Source organism: Gobio gobio, assembly GCF_949357685.1.
Source record: "Gobio gobio genome assembly, chromosome: 17".
NCBI lineage: Eukaryota > Metazoa > Chordata > Actinopteri > Cypriniformes > Gobionidae > Gobio > Gobio gobio.
The window spans coordinates 10,745,401-10,766,671 of record NC_137110.1 but is presented as its reverse complement, the minus strand read 5'-3'; the positions used below and the strand labels follow the sequence as shown (position 1 = coordinate 10,766,671).

Sequence of the window (21,271 nt, the reverse complement as noted above, 5' to 3'; positions counted from 1 at the left end):
TTAAGAATCAATGTATATTTTATAGTGCAGTCTATGTAGTGTTTTATTTTTACATTTATTAATTCAATTTCATACTTTAATGCTGCTGTACAGCTCTGAGCTGTCAGTGTAAATCTTTATATATATATATATATATATATATATATATATATATATATATATATATATATATATATATATCTATATATATATATATATACATATATATATATATATATATATAGGTAGGTTTTTCAATTCTTTTAAGTAAAATAAAGAAAGAGTATTCCAAAAAAAAAATTCTCCATAACCTCTTGCTGTTCCTGTCATCTAAGAATAGAATAACAAAAAATGTATGTGACAAGCCATCAGAACCTAACCGAACTGAACCGAACCGAAAACCGTGGTTAAAAACCGAGGTATGTATTGACTAACTGTATTGTTGCATCCCTACTCTCTCTCTCTCTCTCTCTCTCTCTCTCTCTCTCTCTCTCTCTCTCTCTCTCTCTATATATATATATATATATATATATATATATATATATATATATATATATATATATATATATATATATATATATATATATATATATATATATATATATATATATATATATATATATATATATATATATATATATATATATACAGCTCTGAAAAAAATAAAGAGACCGCTTAACATTGAGAAATCAATGTTAAGTGGTCTTTAAATTTTTTCCAGAGCTGTATATATTTATATACACTGCTCAGGCATAACATTATGACTGGTGAAGTGAATATAACACTGATTATCTCTTCATCACGGCACCTGTTAGTGGGTGGGATATATTAGGCAGCAAGTGAACATTTTGTCCTCAAAGTTTATGTGTTAGAAGCAGGAAAAATGGGAAAGCGTAAGGATTTGAGTGAGTTTGACAAGGGCCGAATTATGATAGCTAGACGACTGGGTCAGAGCATCTCCAAAACTGCAGCTCTTGTGGGGTGTTCCCGGTCTGCAGTGGTCAGTATCTATCAAAAGTGGTCGAAGGAAGGAACAGTGGTGAACCGGCGACAGGGTCATGGTCGGCCAAGGCTCATTGATGCACGTGGGAAGCGAAGGCTGGCCCGTGTGCTCTGATCAAACAGACGAGCTACTGTAGCTCAAATTGCTTAAGAAGTTAATGCTGGTTCTGATAGAAAGGTGTCAGAATACACAGTGCATCGCAGTTTGTTGCGTAAGGGGCTGCATAGCCGCAGACCAGTCAGGGTGCACATACTGACCCCTGTCCACCGCGGAAAACAACAACAGGCCTCCAAATTCCCCAGATCTCAGTCCAATCAAGCATCTGTGGGATGTGCTGAACAAACAAGTCCGATCCATGGAGCCCCATTACGCAACTCACAGGACTTAAAGGATCTCTTGCTAACATTTTGGTGCCAGATACCACAGCACACCTTCAGGGGTCTAGTGGAGTCCATGCCTCGACGGGTCATGGCTGTTTTGGCAGCAAAAGGGGGACCAACACAATATTAGGATGGTGGTCATAATGTTATGCCTGATTGGTATATATGTATACACTAATGTATACCTAATATTGTGTTGGTATATATCTATAATTTCATATATATTCATGTTTGCTATTCATAAATAGTAATCCAAGTTGTTTTTTTGTTTTGTTTTTTGTATCCTGATTTATTGCTGTTCCTGTTACTTGTGTTGTAACTTAACCTGAAATTGTGCATAATACTATGTGGTGTTTCTTATTGGAGAAAAATATAATATAATAATAGTAAATACGTATTATTAAATAATAAATGATATAAAAATATAGGTGGCATTTCAAACTTTGATGTTCATATCAACTAATCTCAGTTTGATTTTTTGTTTCTATTTCCATCTGGTTTCATGCTATTCCTGTTACTTATGTGGTGCTTCTTAATCATATTGCAGAAATGATAGGTGGCATTTCAAACATTCATATTAGCCTAACTAAATGTAATATGAGTTTAATCCTTTTTCTATTTCCATCCTGGTATAATGCTATCCCTGCTACTTATATGGTGTTTCTTAACCTGAAAATAATGCAGATGATAGAAAAGATGATATTCCCCCCTCTCAGTATAGTTCCTTTCTAGAAGAGCAGAGGGTCATTGGATACTCTGACCCTCATTTTTTCCCTGTGCCATATGCCTGCACTTTGTCAAAGGATCCTGTTGTGGGGACCGGTCACAGTTCACATCTAACCTTTAGCAAGATTAGTCTCTGAGTGACCTATCCTGGATGATGGACTTCTTCTAGTCTCTGAAATAGAGGCAGTGTCTGTGGCATTATTCAGGTGAATGACAGCCCATATTCCCCTGAGAGACCCGCAGCCCGGCTGTGTTGACAGAACTCGGCACCACTTTGATGATATTCCACAATGTGATGATGCCTGTTACAGCATCAGCACTTTGTGATTTGATGTTGTTTTTTCTGTTCTCCTTACAACCCTTCATCTGCACAAATCCTTACAGGGTTTGATATTTGACCCGAGGCAATTCATTATTTGCTGTGCGTCAGCTTCTCACCTTGAATTACTTATAAAATAATGCAATGTGATAGCATGTGATTTTTCCTTTATCTACTTAAAATTACACATTTAGCTAAACCTATGCCTGTTGGATTTGATTGTTAAGGGCTTTTGACACAGTATGCGGTAGGGTGACAAGCATGCAATCATGTTGTGTCTCTTTTGTATGTCTCTTTTTTTATACACAAAGACTAGGGCTGCACAGTTGTGAATTTTTTTTTTTTATTCAGGTTTGCTGTTTTTGTTTGTAGGGCTGTACAATTGCCAACATTTTGTTATGATATATTAATATGGATATAAAATAATAATAATAATAATAATAAAGCCCTTTTTCAAAGGTGCTCCTCTCAAAAAGGATCAGCAATTATAGGTTATACTTTATTTTAAGGTGTCATTGTTACAATGTAATTATATATTTAACTACTGAGTAATATTAATTAACAACATAATTACTATAGGGTAAGGGTAGGATTAGGGTTTGGTTTAGGGTTAGTTGCATGTAATTATGCATAATTTACTGTTATTATGTCTGTCTGTCTGTCTGTCTGTCTGTCTGTCTGTCTGTCTGTCGTCCGTCTGTTGTCTATTTATCATCTGTCTATTACAGTATCTGTCTGTCTATCTATCTAAATGTCTGTCTGTCTGTCTGTCTGTCTATCGTCCGTCCATCCGTCCGTCTGTCTGTCTGTCTGTCTGTCTGTCTATCATCTGTCTTTTACAGTGTCTGTCGGTGTCTGTCTGACTATCTATCTATCTATATGTCTGTCTGTCTATCGTCCATCCATCTGTCTGTCTGTCTGTCTGTCTATCATCTGTCTTTTACAGTGTCTGTCTGTGTCTGTCTGACTATCTATCTATCTATATGTCTGTCTGTCTATCGTCCATCCATCTGTCTGTCTGTCTGTCTGTCTGTCTGTCTGTCTATCATCTGTCTATTACAGTGTCTATCTATCTATCTATCTATCTATCCATCTATCTATCTATCTATCTATCTATCTATCTATCTATCTATCTATCTATCTATCTATCTATCTATCTATCTATCTATCTATCTATCTATCTATCTATCTATCTATCTATCTATCTATCTATCTATCTATCTATCTATCTATCTATCTATCTATCTATCTATCTATCTATCTATCTATCTATCTATCTATCTATCTATCTATCTATCTATCTATCTATCTATCTATCTATCTATCTATCTATCTATCTATCTATCTATCTAATGTTTGTCTGTCTATCGTCCATCCGTCTGTCTGTCTGTCTTTTTATTAGGGCTGCACGATATTGGGGAAAAAACTGACATTGCAATATATATATTTTTTGCAATATATATTCGATATGAAAACAGATGACTTGAAGCAGATGACTTGAATATTTTTGACTTGTAAAGAATTAAACATGTAATATTTCTGTAAATATGTAAATTAAATATGATTAATATAATTATTAATATAATTTATATTTGTTAAATCAGAAGAAGTAATTTTCTCTTTGTCTTTTGTTGTTTGATTGGTGACACAAACAGCTGCAGGTATAGGCTGTCACATAGACGAAAGCACGGATGGATCTATCTATCTATCTATCTATCTATCTATCTATCTATCTATCTATCTATCTATCTATCTATCTATCTATCTATCTATCTATCTATCTATCTATCTATCTATCTATCTATCTATCTATCTATCTATCTATCTATCTATCTATCTATCTATCTATCTATCTATCTTAAATTGCAGCCTTTGCACTGACATATATCATGATTCTGATTTTTCATCTCAACGATTACTGTAAATCTTTCATGTAGGCAAAATAAAATAAGCTGATTTCCCCTTGTACAGATGATGCATTCACAAAACATTGCTGCCTAAAAGCCATTTTACATGGTACGCAGCAAGGGCTGTTGATGTATCTCGCGTACATGGGGAATCAGGCCAGGAGAACCAGGGCCGCCCATAACTCAGTTGAATATTTTGGGGTGCCATAATTTGAGCGAAATCAATTATGCATGTGTGCTTGTGTAATGAATGTAAAAAGAGTTGGCCTATCATTCATAATCTGGAGGGAAAGGGAAATATGAGCGGCTGGCTTGGGCACTTAGTGGCGTTTCTAAAGGGCTGGGTGATACTTGAGCCGCGGGGGGCAGAGGAAGAGATAGAGCCCTTTCCTTTGTGCGCGCAGATTACAGCTCCAAATATAACACCTCGGACACTGATAATGCTGCCTCTAATGCATGTTAAAAATGAGGTGGTGACTCGAACTGACAGGGTTTTAGATGGTGCTGCTGCCACGAGGATGAAGAGGGAAAGCCAAGGCTCCTGAGTTTGTTAAAGGGTGGTTTATATCGCGTAGCCACTAATTTGTTTTAGTACAAAATTGGCAGAGCAAGACTGAAGTGCGGTTGTGTGGGTGTATACGTCTGCTGTCACAATACGGTAAATCTATGATCCGGTTTCCTCGTCACGTAACCTTGTAGGGAAGAAAGAAATCGTAGGCGTTTCTGATGACCTTCAATCAGAAAAGCTGTAAAATATTACAACCATTAGTATCCAACACCAAGATATGAGGGTGAAAATAATACACATATGGGTGGTAACATGTTATTGATGGTGTTTATAAGATCCCATGGGTGGTGTTATGAAATACCCATTCACTGTCACCGACAGACATTGGGCATTGATTGGAAGAGGATCATGTGTCCTTCGATCACAAATGGGATTACGCAGTTGCTGGCTATTTGCAGCTTGTGCGCATCATGTCAATAAAGCATTTTGTCACCTTGTCCCTGGTGTCATTGTAAACCTATTTAAGACTATTATTCCTGGAAAATTAGATAATTAGCAATAAGCTGCTCAAGGATGTGCGTTGGAGTGATTTTACAATGGATAAGTGGAACACCCCTTTTAACCAAAAGTGCAACTCCATTAACTGTAGTAAAATCATTATAATGCCCCATTTGCACTGACAATAGTTTTTATAGCTGGAGGTCATCAGGTCAGCTGTGTCTGCCCACTAACATTAGTAGTGCGTTGCAGCAGCAACAACTGATCACAGCTGAGATTGAATGGGGGGGGGGTCATTTTATTTTGACAAGGAATCAGTTCTCTTTCTGCTAAAAATGTATTTTCTGCACAAATCTTTTATATAGATATATACATATTTTTATTTTTCTGTCTGTCGTCTATCTATTGTCTGTCTGTCTGTCGTCGATATATTTTCTGTCTGTCGTTTATTGTCTGTCTGTCTGTCATCTATCTATTGTCTGTCATCTGTATGTCTGTCGTCTATCTATTGTCTGTCTGTCTATCAGCTAGTCTATCGTGTGTCTGTCTGTCTGTCTGTCTGTCTGTCTGTCGTCTATCTATTGTCTGTCTGTCTGTTGTCTATCTATCGTCTTCTATTGTCTGTCTGTCTATCGGCTGTCTATCATCTGTCTGTCTGTCGTCTATCTATTGTCTGTCATCTATATGTCTGTTGTCTATCTATTGTCTGTCTGTCTGTCTATCGGCTGTCTATCGTGTGTCTGTCTGTCTGTCTGTCGTCTATATATTGTCTGTCTGTCTGTTGTCTATATATCGTCTTCTATTGTCTGTCTGTCTATCGGCTGTCTATCATCTGTCTGTCTGTCGTCTATCTATTGTCTGTCGTCTGTATGTCTGTCATCTATCTAATGTCTGTCTGTCTATTGGCTGTCTATTGTGTCTGTATGTCTGTCTGTCTGTCTGTCTTTCTGTCTGTCTGTCTGTCTGTCGTCTATCTATTGTCTGTCTATCTATTGTCTATCTATCATCTTCTATTGTCTGTCTGTCTGCCTGTCTGTCATCTATCTATTGTCTGTCTATCTATAGCCTGAATGTCGTCTTAAATTGTCTGTCTTCTATCTATTGTCTGTCTGTCTGTTGTCTATCTATCGTCTGTCTGTCGTCTTCTATTGTCTGTCTGTCTATCGGCTGTCTATCATCTGTCTGTCTGTCTTCTATATATTGTCTGTCTGTCTATCGGCTTTGTATCATCTGTCTGTCTGTCTGTCTGTCTGTCTGTCGTCTATCTATCGTCTGTCTGTCGTCTTGTATTGTCTGTTGTCTGCATGTTTGTCGTCTATCTATTTTCTGTCTGTCGGTCGTCTATCTATTGTCTGTCTGTCTGTCTGTCTGTTGTCTATCTATCGTCTTTCTGTCATCTTCTATTGTCTGTTTATCGTCTGTCTATCTGTCTGTCGTCTATCTATCAGATGATAGATAGATAGATAGATAGACAGACAGACAGACAGACAGACAGACAGACAGACAGATAGACAAATAGATAGATAGATAGATAGATAGATAGATAGATAGATAGATAGATAGATAGATAGATAGATAGATAGATAGATAGATAGATAGATAGATAGATAGTTAGTCCCTTAGTGTAAAAATCCCTTAAGTGTACAGCCTCAAGTGGCTAATTGCTTTTAAAAACTTTAGCAATGTGATAAAATGTAGCAATGTTCAATTCTGCCAACAAATATATTTAATATAAACATACATTCATGTTGTATGACTGCATAGCAACATTGTTCATTTACTGTATTTAGAGTTCAACTGATGTGCATACCTAACCTTTATTTATTTATTTAATTGGTTTATTTTTACATAGCTTGTCCATTCAAAAATCTAACGTATCCATGTTATCATTTCGTGTTTTATGTAAAAAATACCAGAGGCATTGAATTGTGACAGACAAATAAAAACAAAACAATTACAAATGCATTAAAGGGTTGCATACTGTATATGCCCACACCTTCTGTTTTTCTGCATATATTATAGATGCTAACCTCAGGCTTGGTGAATTTCAAGTAATTTATAAGGTCAACAAAGAGCCACGCTTGATGAGAATGTTTTTTGACATGGAGTAGGCATGTATCTAACCCTTTAATACATATGTTTTTCACTTTTAAAATCAATAATTGTTGTTTTTTTTAATCAATAAATCTAGTTAACTTTTCTGTGTTGCCTTCATGAATTTGAAAATTGAGGTCACGAACTTACAGTATGTGGGAAAAATATGAGGTTTTTTCCACAAGCTATTTCGTCACCCCCCCTGAGAACTAGCTTGACTTCTTGGTCCCTATGTTAGCGCTCACCCGTAACATCCACAGTGTTGGTGCTTTTATTTTATTATTCATAACAAGTCAACAACTACTTGTTTAATGGGTGTTCTCTGAGAGGCTGGCGAAACTGCAGACTGCATGTTTTCTTATAAGCTTGCCAGCAGGCCCCTATTATAGGAGGGGGAGGGTGGGGAAGGGGTATATGCAGAGTGCTTTTTTATTAGGCCACTGCAGCCGTCTCTCCATCCACCTGCTGAAATGATTCGTCTTTTTTTTTTTCGATAGCCCTGCTGGAGTCTGCCTGCACAAGGAAACCAAATTATTGTAAGCAAATGGCCTTGTTGCTGTTAGCCCAGGAATCCAGGTCATGTGTATATGTGTAAACAGTGAATCCACCCCTCCATTTTTATCACGTAATCTACTGTCAGAACTGTGCCCTAGTGGTTGTGCAACAACCAGTGCTATTTTTAATTTATTATTTTTTTGAAACTTTAGATTTTACAACACATTAGACTAACAAACATAACACACTTAAAGGGTTAGTTCACCCAAAAATAAATTCTGTCATTAATTACTTACCCTCATGTCGTTCGACACCCGTAAGACCTCCGTTCATCTTCGGAACACAAATGAAGATATTTTAGTTGAAATCCGATCGCTCAGAAAGGCCTCCATTGGCACAATGCACTTTACACTCTCAAGACCCATAAAAGGTACTAAAGACGTCGTTACAAAGTCCATCTCATTACAGTGGTTCTACAATAACTTTATAAAGTGACGAGAATAGTTTTTGTGCACAAAAAAACCCTAAATAACGACTTATATCATGATGACCGATTTCAAAACAAGGCATCATGAAGCTTCGAAGCGTTATGAATCAGTGAGTCGATTCAGCGGTTTGAATCGCCAAAGTCACGTGATTTCAGCAGTTTGGCGGTTTGACACGCGATCCGAATCATGATTCGACTCGCTGATTCATAACGCTTTGAAGCCTCATGATGCATTATTTTGAAATCGGTCATCACTATATAAGTCGTTATTTAGGGTTTTTTTGCGCACAAAAACTATTCTCGTCGCTTTATAAAGTTATTGTAGAACCACTGTAGTGAGATGGACTTTGTAACGACGTCTTTAGTACCTTTTACGGGTCTTGAGAGTGTACCGTGCATTGTGCCAATGGAGGCCTTTCTGAGCGATCGGATTTCAACTAAAATATCTTCCTTTGTGTTCCGAAGATGAGCAGAGGTCTTACGGGTGTCGAACGACATGAGGGTAAGTAATTATTGACAGAATTTTCATTTTTGGGTGAACAAACCCTTTAAGTACTAACAAACCTAACTTAAACCCCCCCAAAATTCCCTTACATATAAAATGCTGTATATCGTACACTCCTATTAAGCACTTTGTGTATATACAATAACTTCGCACATCTATAGCCTCTTCAATATCTCCTTCTTTAACAAATTCCAGAAACATCTCCCAGATATCATACAATTCAGAAGACTTCCCCTTTATTACATACGTAAGCTTCTCAAGGGCCAAACTGGATATCCGTGTCCAAGGGAAGGACAGCTAGCATTCTTCCAACAGAGGGCAATTGAACGTCTTGCTTGTAATTGGCACAAGTCCACCAGTTTTCTTTCTCTGACGGGCAAAGAGCAATTGTCCACATAGATACCCAATATACATGTTACAGGGCTTAACGGAACAGAAGTAGTAGTAAATTGAGACACATACTGAGTTACCTTACTCCAGAACTTTTGCATCTCCTCACATTCCCACACACAGTGAAAAAATTTACCTTGGAGCTTATTACACTAAAACATAAATCAGGAATACTAGGGTTAAATGTATTTAATCTCACAGGTGTAATTATAGGTTCTCATTATCCAATTATATTGTAAGAGTCTCAGCCGAGTGATTATAGTTTGCATTTGTGCTTTTAAACATATTGTACCCCACTCATCTAAAGAAATGTCTTTATTTAAGTCCTGCATCCATGCCTGTCTTTTATTTTCAGAACTTTCTTTATGATTCTGTACCAGTATATTATATAAATGAATAATTCGCCCTTTACTGAAAGTTGTACAGAATTATTTAGTTTTGAAAAAAGAAAACTTCTAAGCTGCAGATATTTCAAAAAAGGTTTCCGGGCTATATGAAACTTCGACACTATATTGTCGAATGACATTAAAATATTGTCTTCATATAAATCTTTTAATCTTAAAATACCCTTATTTAACCATAGTTTAAACCCCGTATCATTTTTAGCTTGGCTGAAAGATTCATTACCCACAATAGGGGAAAAGCAAGACAGCAATGGGGCCTCACCGAGAAATGTATGAACTTCATACTAGATCATTATGGTATTTTTCACAAATGGGTTATCTGTTTTTCTTTTTAGTTCTTTAAGGGGTGCTGAATGTAAAAAGCTGTCAAGTGTCAAGCCTTTTGCGGCCAACGTTTCAACCTGTAACCAAGGTATATTCGAGTCTTACCAGTGTTATTTTAGAACTTTCTGTTTTGTTTTTTATTAATATTTTGAATTAGCTTTTATTTTTATATTTTCAGTTTTCATTCTTATAATTTGTTTTAAATATTACTATTTAGGTTACTATTTATTTTTTGTGTGCTGCAAACCTCTTTCAGTTATTTGCCAAGACAATGTCTCTAATTTTCGTTTAGTTTAGGTTTTTCACCTAATATTTGTATGAATGTATATACATGTATGTATGTATATATATACATACACACACACAAACACACACACACACACACACACACACACACACACACACACACACACACACACACACACACACACACACACACACACACACACACACACACACACACACACACACACACACACACACACTTTACCTATATATTTACCTATATCCTATAACATTTACTTTTAATTTTCTCAATAACATTTTAAAACAGAAAGTGTACATTTTCCATTGACAAGATCCATAACTCTTGTTATTGCATTGTTTGGCATTGTTATTGACCAATGTAAGTGACCTCCAAAATAATGCTCCATAACCGCCTTTGAAAAGAATAGTGCAAATGTGCATTGATCGAGCTGCTGAGCTCTTTATGCACTTGTAAAAACACTTCATCAAACCCTTTTTATGCTTTTTGTATAATTTGTGAATTTTTAAAGCATCTAAAACGGTATTATTTAGCATGGGACACAGAATCGAGCAGGTTGTGGGGCAATGAGCGGGCAGATTGTGCATGGTTGAGGCTGATAGCTGGTTGGTTGGTTGGTTTGATGGAAGCTGTCTCACTGAAGCCCATGTTGAGATTCTGTTCACATCGGCTAAACCCAGCCGGCGTTTCTGCCTCTGGCTTCTGCAGGCTGGTGTGAAGCTCACAAAGACTCTTTGAGGACTCAATCTGCAGTCAGAGTCTCTGTGATTTATCTAATGCTGTAAATGAAGGTGGATGCTAGATTTTTATCAGGCCAGGGTTAAGGAAGCATACGTCATGACTTATTGAGGAGTGCAATTACTTAGGGTTTAGGTATTGACATGTCTGGATGCATGATTTGGATAGGCTTTTATAATCTAATATCTAATATCCTTGGATAGGATATTGAAATGTGTGTAAAATATGTGACTTGCCACCAGTCTGTTGAACGTTTTCTATTTTCTATATAAAAAATATCTTAAATTACTTTTAGATATTAACCGTCTGAGGTCTGTGGGGGTTTGGGGGCCCTGGAAAAGTTTTGACATGCCTTGACCTTTGTGCTTTTTTCAGTTGCTTATAAACATATTAATGGCAGTATCATTACACTCTATTCAGCACGAACTAGTATATAAAAGTTATGTCACTGAAAAACAGTATGATTGTGAGTGTGATATTGCTCTTATATAACAAGAAGTTAGAATATTGAACAGTATTATTAGACACTATATTCAAACACAATATTGCCAGATCCAACTATGTGTGGGTTATGCATATTTTTAATGTTTTAATTTAACAAAAGGACTTGAATTAAGATAAGTTGAACGAGACTCAAAGAACCAGATCCCTAAAATATGATCTTCCCATCAAACATTGTGCATCTCTGTGTTGGCTTTTTTGTTTCTGAATAAATCAACCTTTTGTTTGAGTGAATGATTCAGTGACTCGGTCATAAGGAAAGTTACTTGTTTCATTCCTGAATGAATCGGCATGTTTTCACTCTTCAGACAAGACACTTGCCATCACCTACTGTATGTAACCTGTAGAAAGAGACACTGAAAAATATATAATATGTAAATATATACACTACCAGTCAAAAGTTTGGAAACTGTACTATTTTGATTGTTTTTGAAAGAAGTCTCTTCTGATCACCAAGGCTGTATTTATGTTATAAAAAAGCTGTAATATTGTGAAATATTATTAAAATGTAAAATAACTGTTTTCTACTTGAATATTTTAAAATGTAATTTATTCCTTTGATGCAAAGCTGAATTTTGAGCATCACTATACTGCAGTCTTCAGTGTCACATGATCCTTCAGAAATCATTCTAATATGATGATTTGCTGCTCAAGAAACATTTATGATTATTATTAATGTTAAAAGTAGTTGTGTAATTTTTTTTTTTTTTTTGATGAATAGAATGTTCAAAAAACAGTATTAGAATGATTTCTGAAGGATCATGTGACTCTAGACTGGAGTAATGATGATGAAAATTCAGCTTTGAATCACAGAAATAAATTGCATTTTAAAATATATTAAAATAGAAAAAAGTTATTTTAAATTGTAAAAATATTTTACAATAATACTGATGTTGCTGTATTTTGGATCAAATAAATGCAGCCTTGGTGAGCAGAAGAGACTTCTTTCAAAAACAATCAAAATAGTACAGTTGACTGGTTGTGTATTTGCTTTATATATATATATATATATATATATATATATATATATATATATATATATATATATATATATATATATATATATATATATATATATATATATATATATATATATATATATATATATATATATATATATATATATATATATATACAGTGAGGAAAATAAGTATTTGAACACCCTGCTATTTTCCAAGTTCTCCCACTTAGAAATCATGGAGGGGTCTGAAATTGTCATCGTAGGTGCATGTCCACTGTGAGAGACATAATCTAAAAAAAAAAAAATCCAGAAATCACAATGTATGATTTTTTAACTATTTATTTGTATGATACAGCTGCAAATAAGTATTTGAACACCTGTCTATCAGCTAGAATTCTGACCCTCAAAGACCTGTTAGTCTGCCTTTAAAATGTCCACCTCCACTCCATTTATTATCCTAAATTAGATGCACCTGTTTGAGGTCGTTAGCTGCATAAAGACACCTGTCCACCCCATACAATCAGTAAGAATCCAACTACTAACATGGCCAAGACCAAAGAGCTGTCCAAAGATACTAGAGACAAAATTGTCCACCTCCACAAGGCTGGAAAGGGCTACGGGGAAATTGCCAAGCTGCTTGGTGAAAAAAGGTCCACTGTTGGAGCAATCATTAGAAAATGGAAGAAGCTAAACATGACTGTCAATCTCCCTCGGACTGGGGCTCTATGCAAGATTTCACCTCGTGGGGTCTCAATGATCCTAAGAAAGGTGAGAAATCAGCCCAGAACTACACGGGAGGAGCTGGTCAATGACCTGAAAAGAGCTGGGACCACTGTTTCCAAGGTTACTGTTGGTAATACACTAAGACGTCATGGTTTGAAATCATGCATGGCACGGAAGGTTGCCCTGCTTAAACCAGCACATGTCCAGGCCCGTCTTAAGTTTGCCAATGACCATTTGGATGATCCAGAGGAGTCATGGGAGAAAGTCATGTGGTCAGATGAGACCAAAATAGAACTTTTTGGTCATAATTCCACTAAACGTGTTTGGAGGAAGAAGAATGATGAGTACCATCCCAAGAACACCATCCCTACTGTGAAGCATGGGGGTGGTAGCATCATGCTTTGGGGGTGTTTTTCTGCACATGGGACAGGGCGACTGCACTGTATTAAGGAGAGGATGACCGGTGCCATGTATTGCAAGATTTTGGGGAACAACCTCCTTCTCTCAGTTAGAGCATTAAAGATGGGTCGAGGCTGGGTCTTCCAATATGACAATGACCCGAAGCACACAGCCAGGATAACCAAGGAGTGGCTCTGTAAGAAGCATATCAAGGTTCTGGCGTGGCCTAGCCAGTCTCCAGACCTAAACCCAATAGAGAATCTTTGGAGGGAGCTCAAACTCTGTGTTTCTCAGCGACAGGCCAGAAACCTGACTGATCTACAGAAGATCTGTGTGGAGGAGTGGGCCAAAATCTCTCCTGCAGTGTGTGCAAACCTGGTGCAAAACTACAGGAAACGTTTGACCTCTGTAATTGCAAACAAAGGCTACTGTACCAAATATTAACATTGATTTTCTCAGGTGTTCAAATACTGATTTGCAGCTGTATCATACAAATAAATAGTTAAAAAATCATTCATTGTGATTTCTGGATATTGTTTTTTAGATTATGTCTCTCACAGTGGACATGCACCTACGATGACAATTTCAGACCCCTCCATGATTTCTAAGTGGGAGAACTTGCAAAATAGCAGGGTGTTCAAATACTTATTTTCCTCACTGTATATATACACCTCTTCCTGTCATTTTTACTTTTTTCACCTATTTACTACTACTAATAATATATAAGGCCACTACAGCCTTTGAAAACGAGGAATCTGTGTTCATTGTCAAGTATTCTTACAGGTAAAAGCACAAGTTTGACATCAGTGTCATCGGAGAAGCCTTTTTTTCCGTTCAGCTGTACATTTAGCTACAAAGTCATGAAGTATTCCTTCCAGATCACATTACACTGTGGTGTCCCATCTTTTACAGCACTATCGCCCACCATTTCTCCATTTTTTCAATAAGATTTAAACTAGCTCCGCATTTATCGCTCTGGACACAGGCAGCATAGTCATGATAATTCTCATCCCATTTCATAATGTCTGCTATGCAATCTCTTCATCTGCCGCCAGTGGAAGGGGGGAAGCACATTATCTATGGCAGAGTATTATAAGAGATTATCCCTGACAGATCTTTTTCCTTGCAGGCACCATTAACCAGGCTTCAGCCCACTTGATATTTCTACCACCTGTGACCGTCATCCGCTGGGGAGAAGAATTATTGCCATTGTATTTTTTTCCTGCTCTATAAATTAATCATGTAAGGAACTACTCTGAATCCAGTTGGACAGTGACCAAGAAATTCCCTCCTTCCTCAAAGATGCCAGAGACACCATGCATCATTAAAACGTGGGGTGGCTTTTGACACAGAGATAACGCTCACGGTTGCCCCAGTATGGTTTGATGCATATAGACAGAAACAGGAAGCTTTTTTTGCGACTTTCAAATGTACGAGAAGCCCGGATGGATGACAAAAAGCGAGCTGACCTCGCTCTGAAGTGAGCGGGTACTGCTGACGAGACTGAAACATAAATTAGCATTGATCATTTTTGCTCAACATGCCACATTAATGATTTGAGCCTTACAGGGCTTGTTAGACATCTTGTGGAAATAGATTATAATGGTCTTACTAGCTGTCCCAGAAGTCCAGCAACTCTCGATTGTTTTACAAATGGCACATGGTTCTCGGTACATTCAAGGACAACATTTTTAGAGTCATTAGTGTTGTATTCCTCTAGGGACTTTTTTAACGTACGGAAGTGTATTAATGCTGGCGGATCTTCAACCTTCCTTTCGAGTGCCTTAAAATAGGTGTCATTTGTATGTAAACTATTACCCTCTTTTTAAATTATGATAAAGCAGAGCAGCATAGTTATCTAAGTCGAGCATATTAAACACACCTCAATGGACGGTGGTGCGGGGAAGTAGGATTGAATGAATTGATCTGAAGAAAAACGAAAACGGGTAGCATGCTGGGAATCAAATGTGCAGGTCAAATTAAGATCTTCCCCCATAGCGCATCTATAGTTTCATCATTCATTTCGCATACTCACCGGTTATAGATCACCCTCATGCATCTCATAAGGAAAGACATCAAACAAATATCCGGCTATTGACCTGTCCTCCCAGGGTTGATTGAGACTCATAGCGGGCTGCAGGAGCAGAATGACAAACAAAGAAGGCAGGAGGTTAAAAAAATGGAAACCAAATCGATAGAGATGACTGAAATGACGAAGGACTTGAAGGTCAGAGCTCGTGGTCCCTTAGAGTAGATAATACAGGAACATAATCAATCTCGTCTAATTTAATCTCTCCCCCATCTCAGACCTGATCTGCACTCTTCTTTTTTTTCTTCGATGGTCAGATCTTTTTAATTTTCTGCCCAACGACTGAGCTGTTCATGATATTATATTGCCGCATCAAAGAAGTTAGTAAGATGGGCTAAAGAACAATACCAATACATGAAGACTACTGGTACTTTATATGTTGATTGTTTATAATATTATTGATTCTTTGAGACAATACTGATTCTTTGAAAATATATTTATGATTCAGTACAATGCTGATGCTTCAGAGATACAGTGGCAGGAAAAAGTATGTGAACCACTTGCAGAATCTGTGAAAATGTGAATAATTGTAATCATACAAAATGCATGCTAAATAAAAAATAACATGCATTTTGTATGATCTCTTTTATTTAGTTAAAATTATTCTAATTTTCACAGATTCTGCGAGTGGTTCACATACTTTTTCTTGCCACTGTATATTGAAACTTCAGGAGGATACTGTTACTTCTTAATAGTTCAGATTCTTCAAAGCAATATTGTTTCTAAACAGATTTGATGCTTCAAAGCAGTATGACACTTCAAAGTAATTTGGATGCATCACAACAAAAGTGATAATTCAAAACAGATTTGACACTTTAAAGCAATAATGTTGCTTCAAAGGAATGTTTGTTTCAAAACAATGTTGTTGCTTAAAAGCAATTAAAATGGCTCAAAACTATAGGGATAATTCAAAACGAATCTGAAGCTTCAAAAAAGTACTGATATTTCAAACAGATTTAATACTTCCAAACAATGATGGCACTTCAAAACTATATTGATGCTTCGGTACAATGTTGATGCTTAAAAAAAAAAAACACTACAAAAATAAATCCCCGTAAAATTTACGGTAAAAAAACAGCAAATGTGGTTGCCAGAACTTTACAGTAAAAAAATACGGTAACAACATTTTGGGTTTACAGATTTAAGTTAAATTTACAGTAAATAACCGTATTTCATTAACTGAAATAATGTTACATTACCAACCTACTGAAATACTAATATCTGTTATGTACCTTTGATATATACTGACAACCACCAATCACAGTGGTGATGAGAGTCACATGATGAATCAAAGCTCATCATAAACAGCTTTTAGGAGGACAATACTAATATAGAAGGTGCACAGTGTCATTCACACAAACACTATGACATTTTAAAAATGCAATAAACATTAATTTAACAACATTAAATGTAACATAAAACCCTAATGTACATAACTGATTAGAAAAAACAAATAAAAACTAAGAAGAAACAGTTATTTCAATGAAAATACATCAAATGTGAACGTTCTGTTAACTGTTAAGATTTGATGCTTCAAAGCAGTATGACACTTCAAAGTAATTTGGATGCATCACAACAAAAGTGATAATTCAAAACAGATTTGACACTTTAAAGCAATAATGTTGCTTCAAAGGAATGTTTGTTTCAAAACAATGTTGTTGCTTAAAAGCAATTAAAATGGCTCAAAACTATAGGGATAATTCAAAACGAATCTGAAGCTTCAAAAAAGTACTGATATTTCAAACAGATTTAATACTTCCAAACAATGATGGCACTTCAAAACTATATTGATGCTTCGGTACAATGTTGATGCTTAAAAAAAAAATACACTACAAAAATAAATCCCCGTAAAATTTACGGTAAAAAAACAGCAAATGTGGTTGCCAGAACTTTACAGTAAAAAAATACGGTAACAACATTTTGGGTTTACAGATTTAAGTTAAATTTACAGTAAATAACCGTATTTCATTAACTGAAATAATGTTACATTACCAACCTACTGAAATACTAATATCTGTTATGTACCTTTGATATATACTGACAACCACCAATCACAGTGGTGATGAGAGTCACATGATGAATCAAAGCTCATCATAAGCAGCTTTTAGGAGGACAATACTAATATAGAAGGTGCACAGTGTCATTCACACAAACACTATGACATTTTAAAAATGCAATAAACATTAATTTAACAACATTAAATGTAACATAAAACCCTAATGTACATAACTGATTAGAAAAAACAAATAAAAACTAAGAAGAAACAGTTATTTCAATGAAAATACATCAAATGTGAACGTTCTGTTAACCAGTTAACTGTTTAACCGTAGCATTTTTACAGTCTTTTGCCGTTAAAATCACGATAATTTTTTACAGTTGCTTCAAAGCAGTATTGTTTCAAAAAGAATGCTTCAAGAATACTGGTATTTCAAAACAGATTTGATTCTTCAAAGCAAATCTCATGAATTAAAACAAAGCATACTCTTCCAAAACAAACTTGATGATTCAAAACATTACTGATGTTTCAAAACAGATTTGGTGCTTCAAAACCATTTTGATTCTTTAAAGCAAATCTCATGAATTTAAAACAGTGCATACCCTTCCAAAACAAACTTGATGATTCAAAACATTACCGATCTTTCAAAACAGATCTGACGCTTCAAAACAATGCCAATGCTTCAAAGCAATCCTCGTGATTTACAGTTCTGACTAAACAATATCGATCCCTCAAGGATTGCTATTGCGTTCGCAGAAAATGAAGAAAAGTCTGAATGTTAAACATGTTATGTGTTACGATGACTTTCAAGGCTTATTTGAAATGCGATGTCCATAGTGTTCCTATATCGCTCATAAACCACGAGCTGTTGTGCACTCAGAAATGTCAAAAACATTACGCTCATTTGCTAGACATTTGTTACAGTTTGACACTTAAACCGCACGTCCCACCAGGGCCCGCATTTGTAAAAGCCAAAGCGGTGGCGTTGACCCTCATAAATTAAAGTGGGTATTTGACAACTCTGATGTGCTTTAAAGAGTATTGAATTCCTGTGAGGTGGATGAATTGCACGCCGCCGTCTCGAAAAGAGGGAGGGCTGACGCCGTATAGCTTACTCCTCTATCATATTCACTGCCCTTTCAAAGTGTATCACCTCTCCTATCGAATCATAATCCTGTTCTGAGATACGGCGGGCTGAAAATAAAATATGTTTGTAAATGTATCACACGCTTTTTTCCCCAGTGTAAGTGTGTAGAACCAATACTTTTAGCGCAATCCAAACATTGCCTTTGGCAGCTGAATATGTGTTCTGGTTTTGCTGCCGTAAGCCAGTGAGAATTTTTTCATATCTCTCTTAGGCCCTCGCTCTCCCCAGGTCTGTCTATCTATCTCTCCCTCTTCCGATTCCCTCGACTTCTTGGGAGATATATTGAGGGTATGCTCGGTATCCACACTGCAGTTGATCAGCTGTGAGCAGGCCCATAGGCATGGGATCCTGTCTGTTCTTATTTGGATGAATGAATTATTAATATTTCACTGGTTTATCTGAAGTTACAGCTCCTCTTGCTTGTTTTGTTTTGTTTTTCTAATCTTTTTTTGTCTCTCTCTCTCTCCCTCCCTCTCCCTCTGTCCCTTTCTCATTCTGCAGCTAACAAAGCTGACTTTACATAGGAAGGACACGGCTTGCTTCTCTTGCAGTTGAATGGAAATAAAAGAGATTCTGTGACCTTGGAAGATGAAGATGTTGTTGCCATGGGAACTCTTAATCCTGCTGTCACTCAAGAGCTGCCTAGCAGGTACGATATCCCCAGAGTTGCCTTTGATAGCTCACATGTTCTGCATAGTCCCCACTTCAGCACAGAGAGTGGCTTTTTATGCCTCTGTCTAATCATTTTCACATTCCTCTAGAGACAGATGCATGCTGGGAACAAGCTCTCGTGGTTGCCCCAGCAGGACATTTGTCTTGACACAGTTTCTGATTTTTCTCTTCAGGACTACCCCCAACTTATTTTGGAGCGCTTTGATTGGTCATAATAGACTAGCATAGGAAACTGTACTCATGTCTATGTAGCTTTGAAGAATGTTCTGAAGCCGTTTGGTTTTGATTTTATACATTGAGGTGACCAGCCATCCAAAAATGCTATAAAAAACCCACATTACATGAAAATGGTTCTGTGGTGAAGTACACACTACATAAAAAAATGATGTAATTTCTACATGAAAAAGTTAGTTCAGGCAAGAATTTAAAAAACTAAGTAAATACTATATTGGTACTCACTTCAAGCTTGTAGAAATTCAAGTGTAAATGTCAACGTTATAAAATAAAGTGAAACTACGCAGCTATTCTGATACTGGTGTTCCCATCATGCACTGGGGTTTGAATTATTAATGAGGTAGATTTTTCGCTGTTTTCCAGCTCACTGTTTTATCATTGCTTTTATTGTTTATAATGTTTAGTACCTTGCCATTTTGTGACATTTGGAGTACATTTTCTACTCAAAATGACACATTCATACTCAAAAACGATTCATTGAATGTTACCATCACTGTGTATTGTGTACCAAGTATTGAGGTCTCTGTGTTCAGGTGCCAGATTATTACTATTACATAAATATGGTGTCTTCACAATATCTATTGTGTAATTTAGATGTTTCTGAGTGAAGCATGCACTTTAAAAATGTAGTTTATTTCAGTAGAAATAGAAGTTTAAATAACTCAACCTTTTACTGGCCAAGTTATAATTTGTAATTTTCTTTGTTCATTTTGCTTAACTTAGTTATGTAGAGTTTGCTTAATTCCATATGAAAAGTTTAAATGTGCGCGCAAAAATTAAATCAATTTTACTTTTTTTTTCAGTGCTTGTATTGATATTGCACAAATCAAATGTATTGATATTGCACAATCCAACTAAAATATCTCAAATTTATTTGAGAAACAACATTACATTACATTTTTCAGTAACACTTTACAGTAAAGTCTCATTTGTCAACATTAGTCAATGCATAAGCTAACACAAACTAACAAAGAGTAATATTTTTAAAAGCACATTCTAATTTGTAAAAATATAGTTGTTTGTTCTTGTTAGTTCACTAATGTTAACAAATTAAACCTAATTGTAAAGTCTCAAGGCAGTGGCAGATTTATTTATTTTAAAACAAGTGAAAAAAATCTGCAAGTACAGTAAGAAATATACTCTTATTAAAGATACTCTGAAAGTCTTAAGGCCAGATTTACTAAACAGGGCAAATTAGCGCTAGTGCGCAATTCCAAACAATCTCAGATGGGAGTGGACCTGCTCGTGATCTACTTACGACACGCAAATTAAAGAACACAGACGCAGCCGGATCATTTCCATAATGACCAACGCAATCTACCAAGAGCAGTGCAAATTACAGTCTGGTTTAAGGGGGTTTTTTTGGGAGGTAAATAATGGTGCAAATATCAGTAAATTGTTGAGCGCAAACCTTAGTAAATCACCTCGCACGATTCATTTAAATACTCTCCTCCCATAAATTCTGAGCCTGATTGGGAAACTCCTACAAATGCATATGCAATAAGGTCAGCCGCAAAATAACTGTCC

At 36.2% G+C, this 21,271-nt stretch overlaps 1 protein-coding gene across 1 annotated transcript in view; it reads left to right on the top strand.

Annotated features, from left to right (window-relative positions):
* cntn6 (contactin 6) overlaps window positions 1–21,271 on the top strand; it is a 134,746-nt gene that overhangs the window by 54,029 nt on the left and 59,446 nt on the right. The window contains exon 2 of the mRNA XM_079841204.1: window positions 19,340–19,487. Coding sequence (XP_079697330.1) covers window positions 19,427–19,487 — 61 coding nt within the window. The 5' untranslated portion in view covers window positions 19,340–19,426. The remainder of the gene's footprint in view (window positions 1–19,339; window positions 19,488–21,271) is intronic.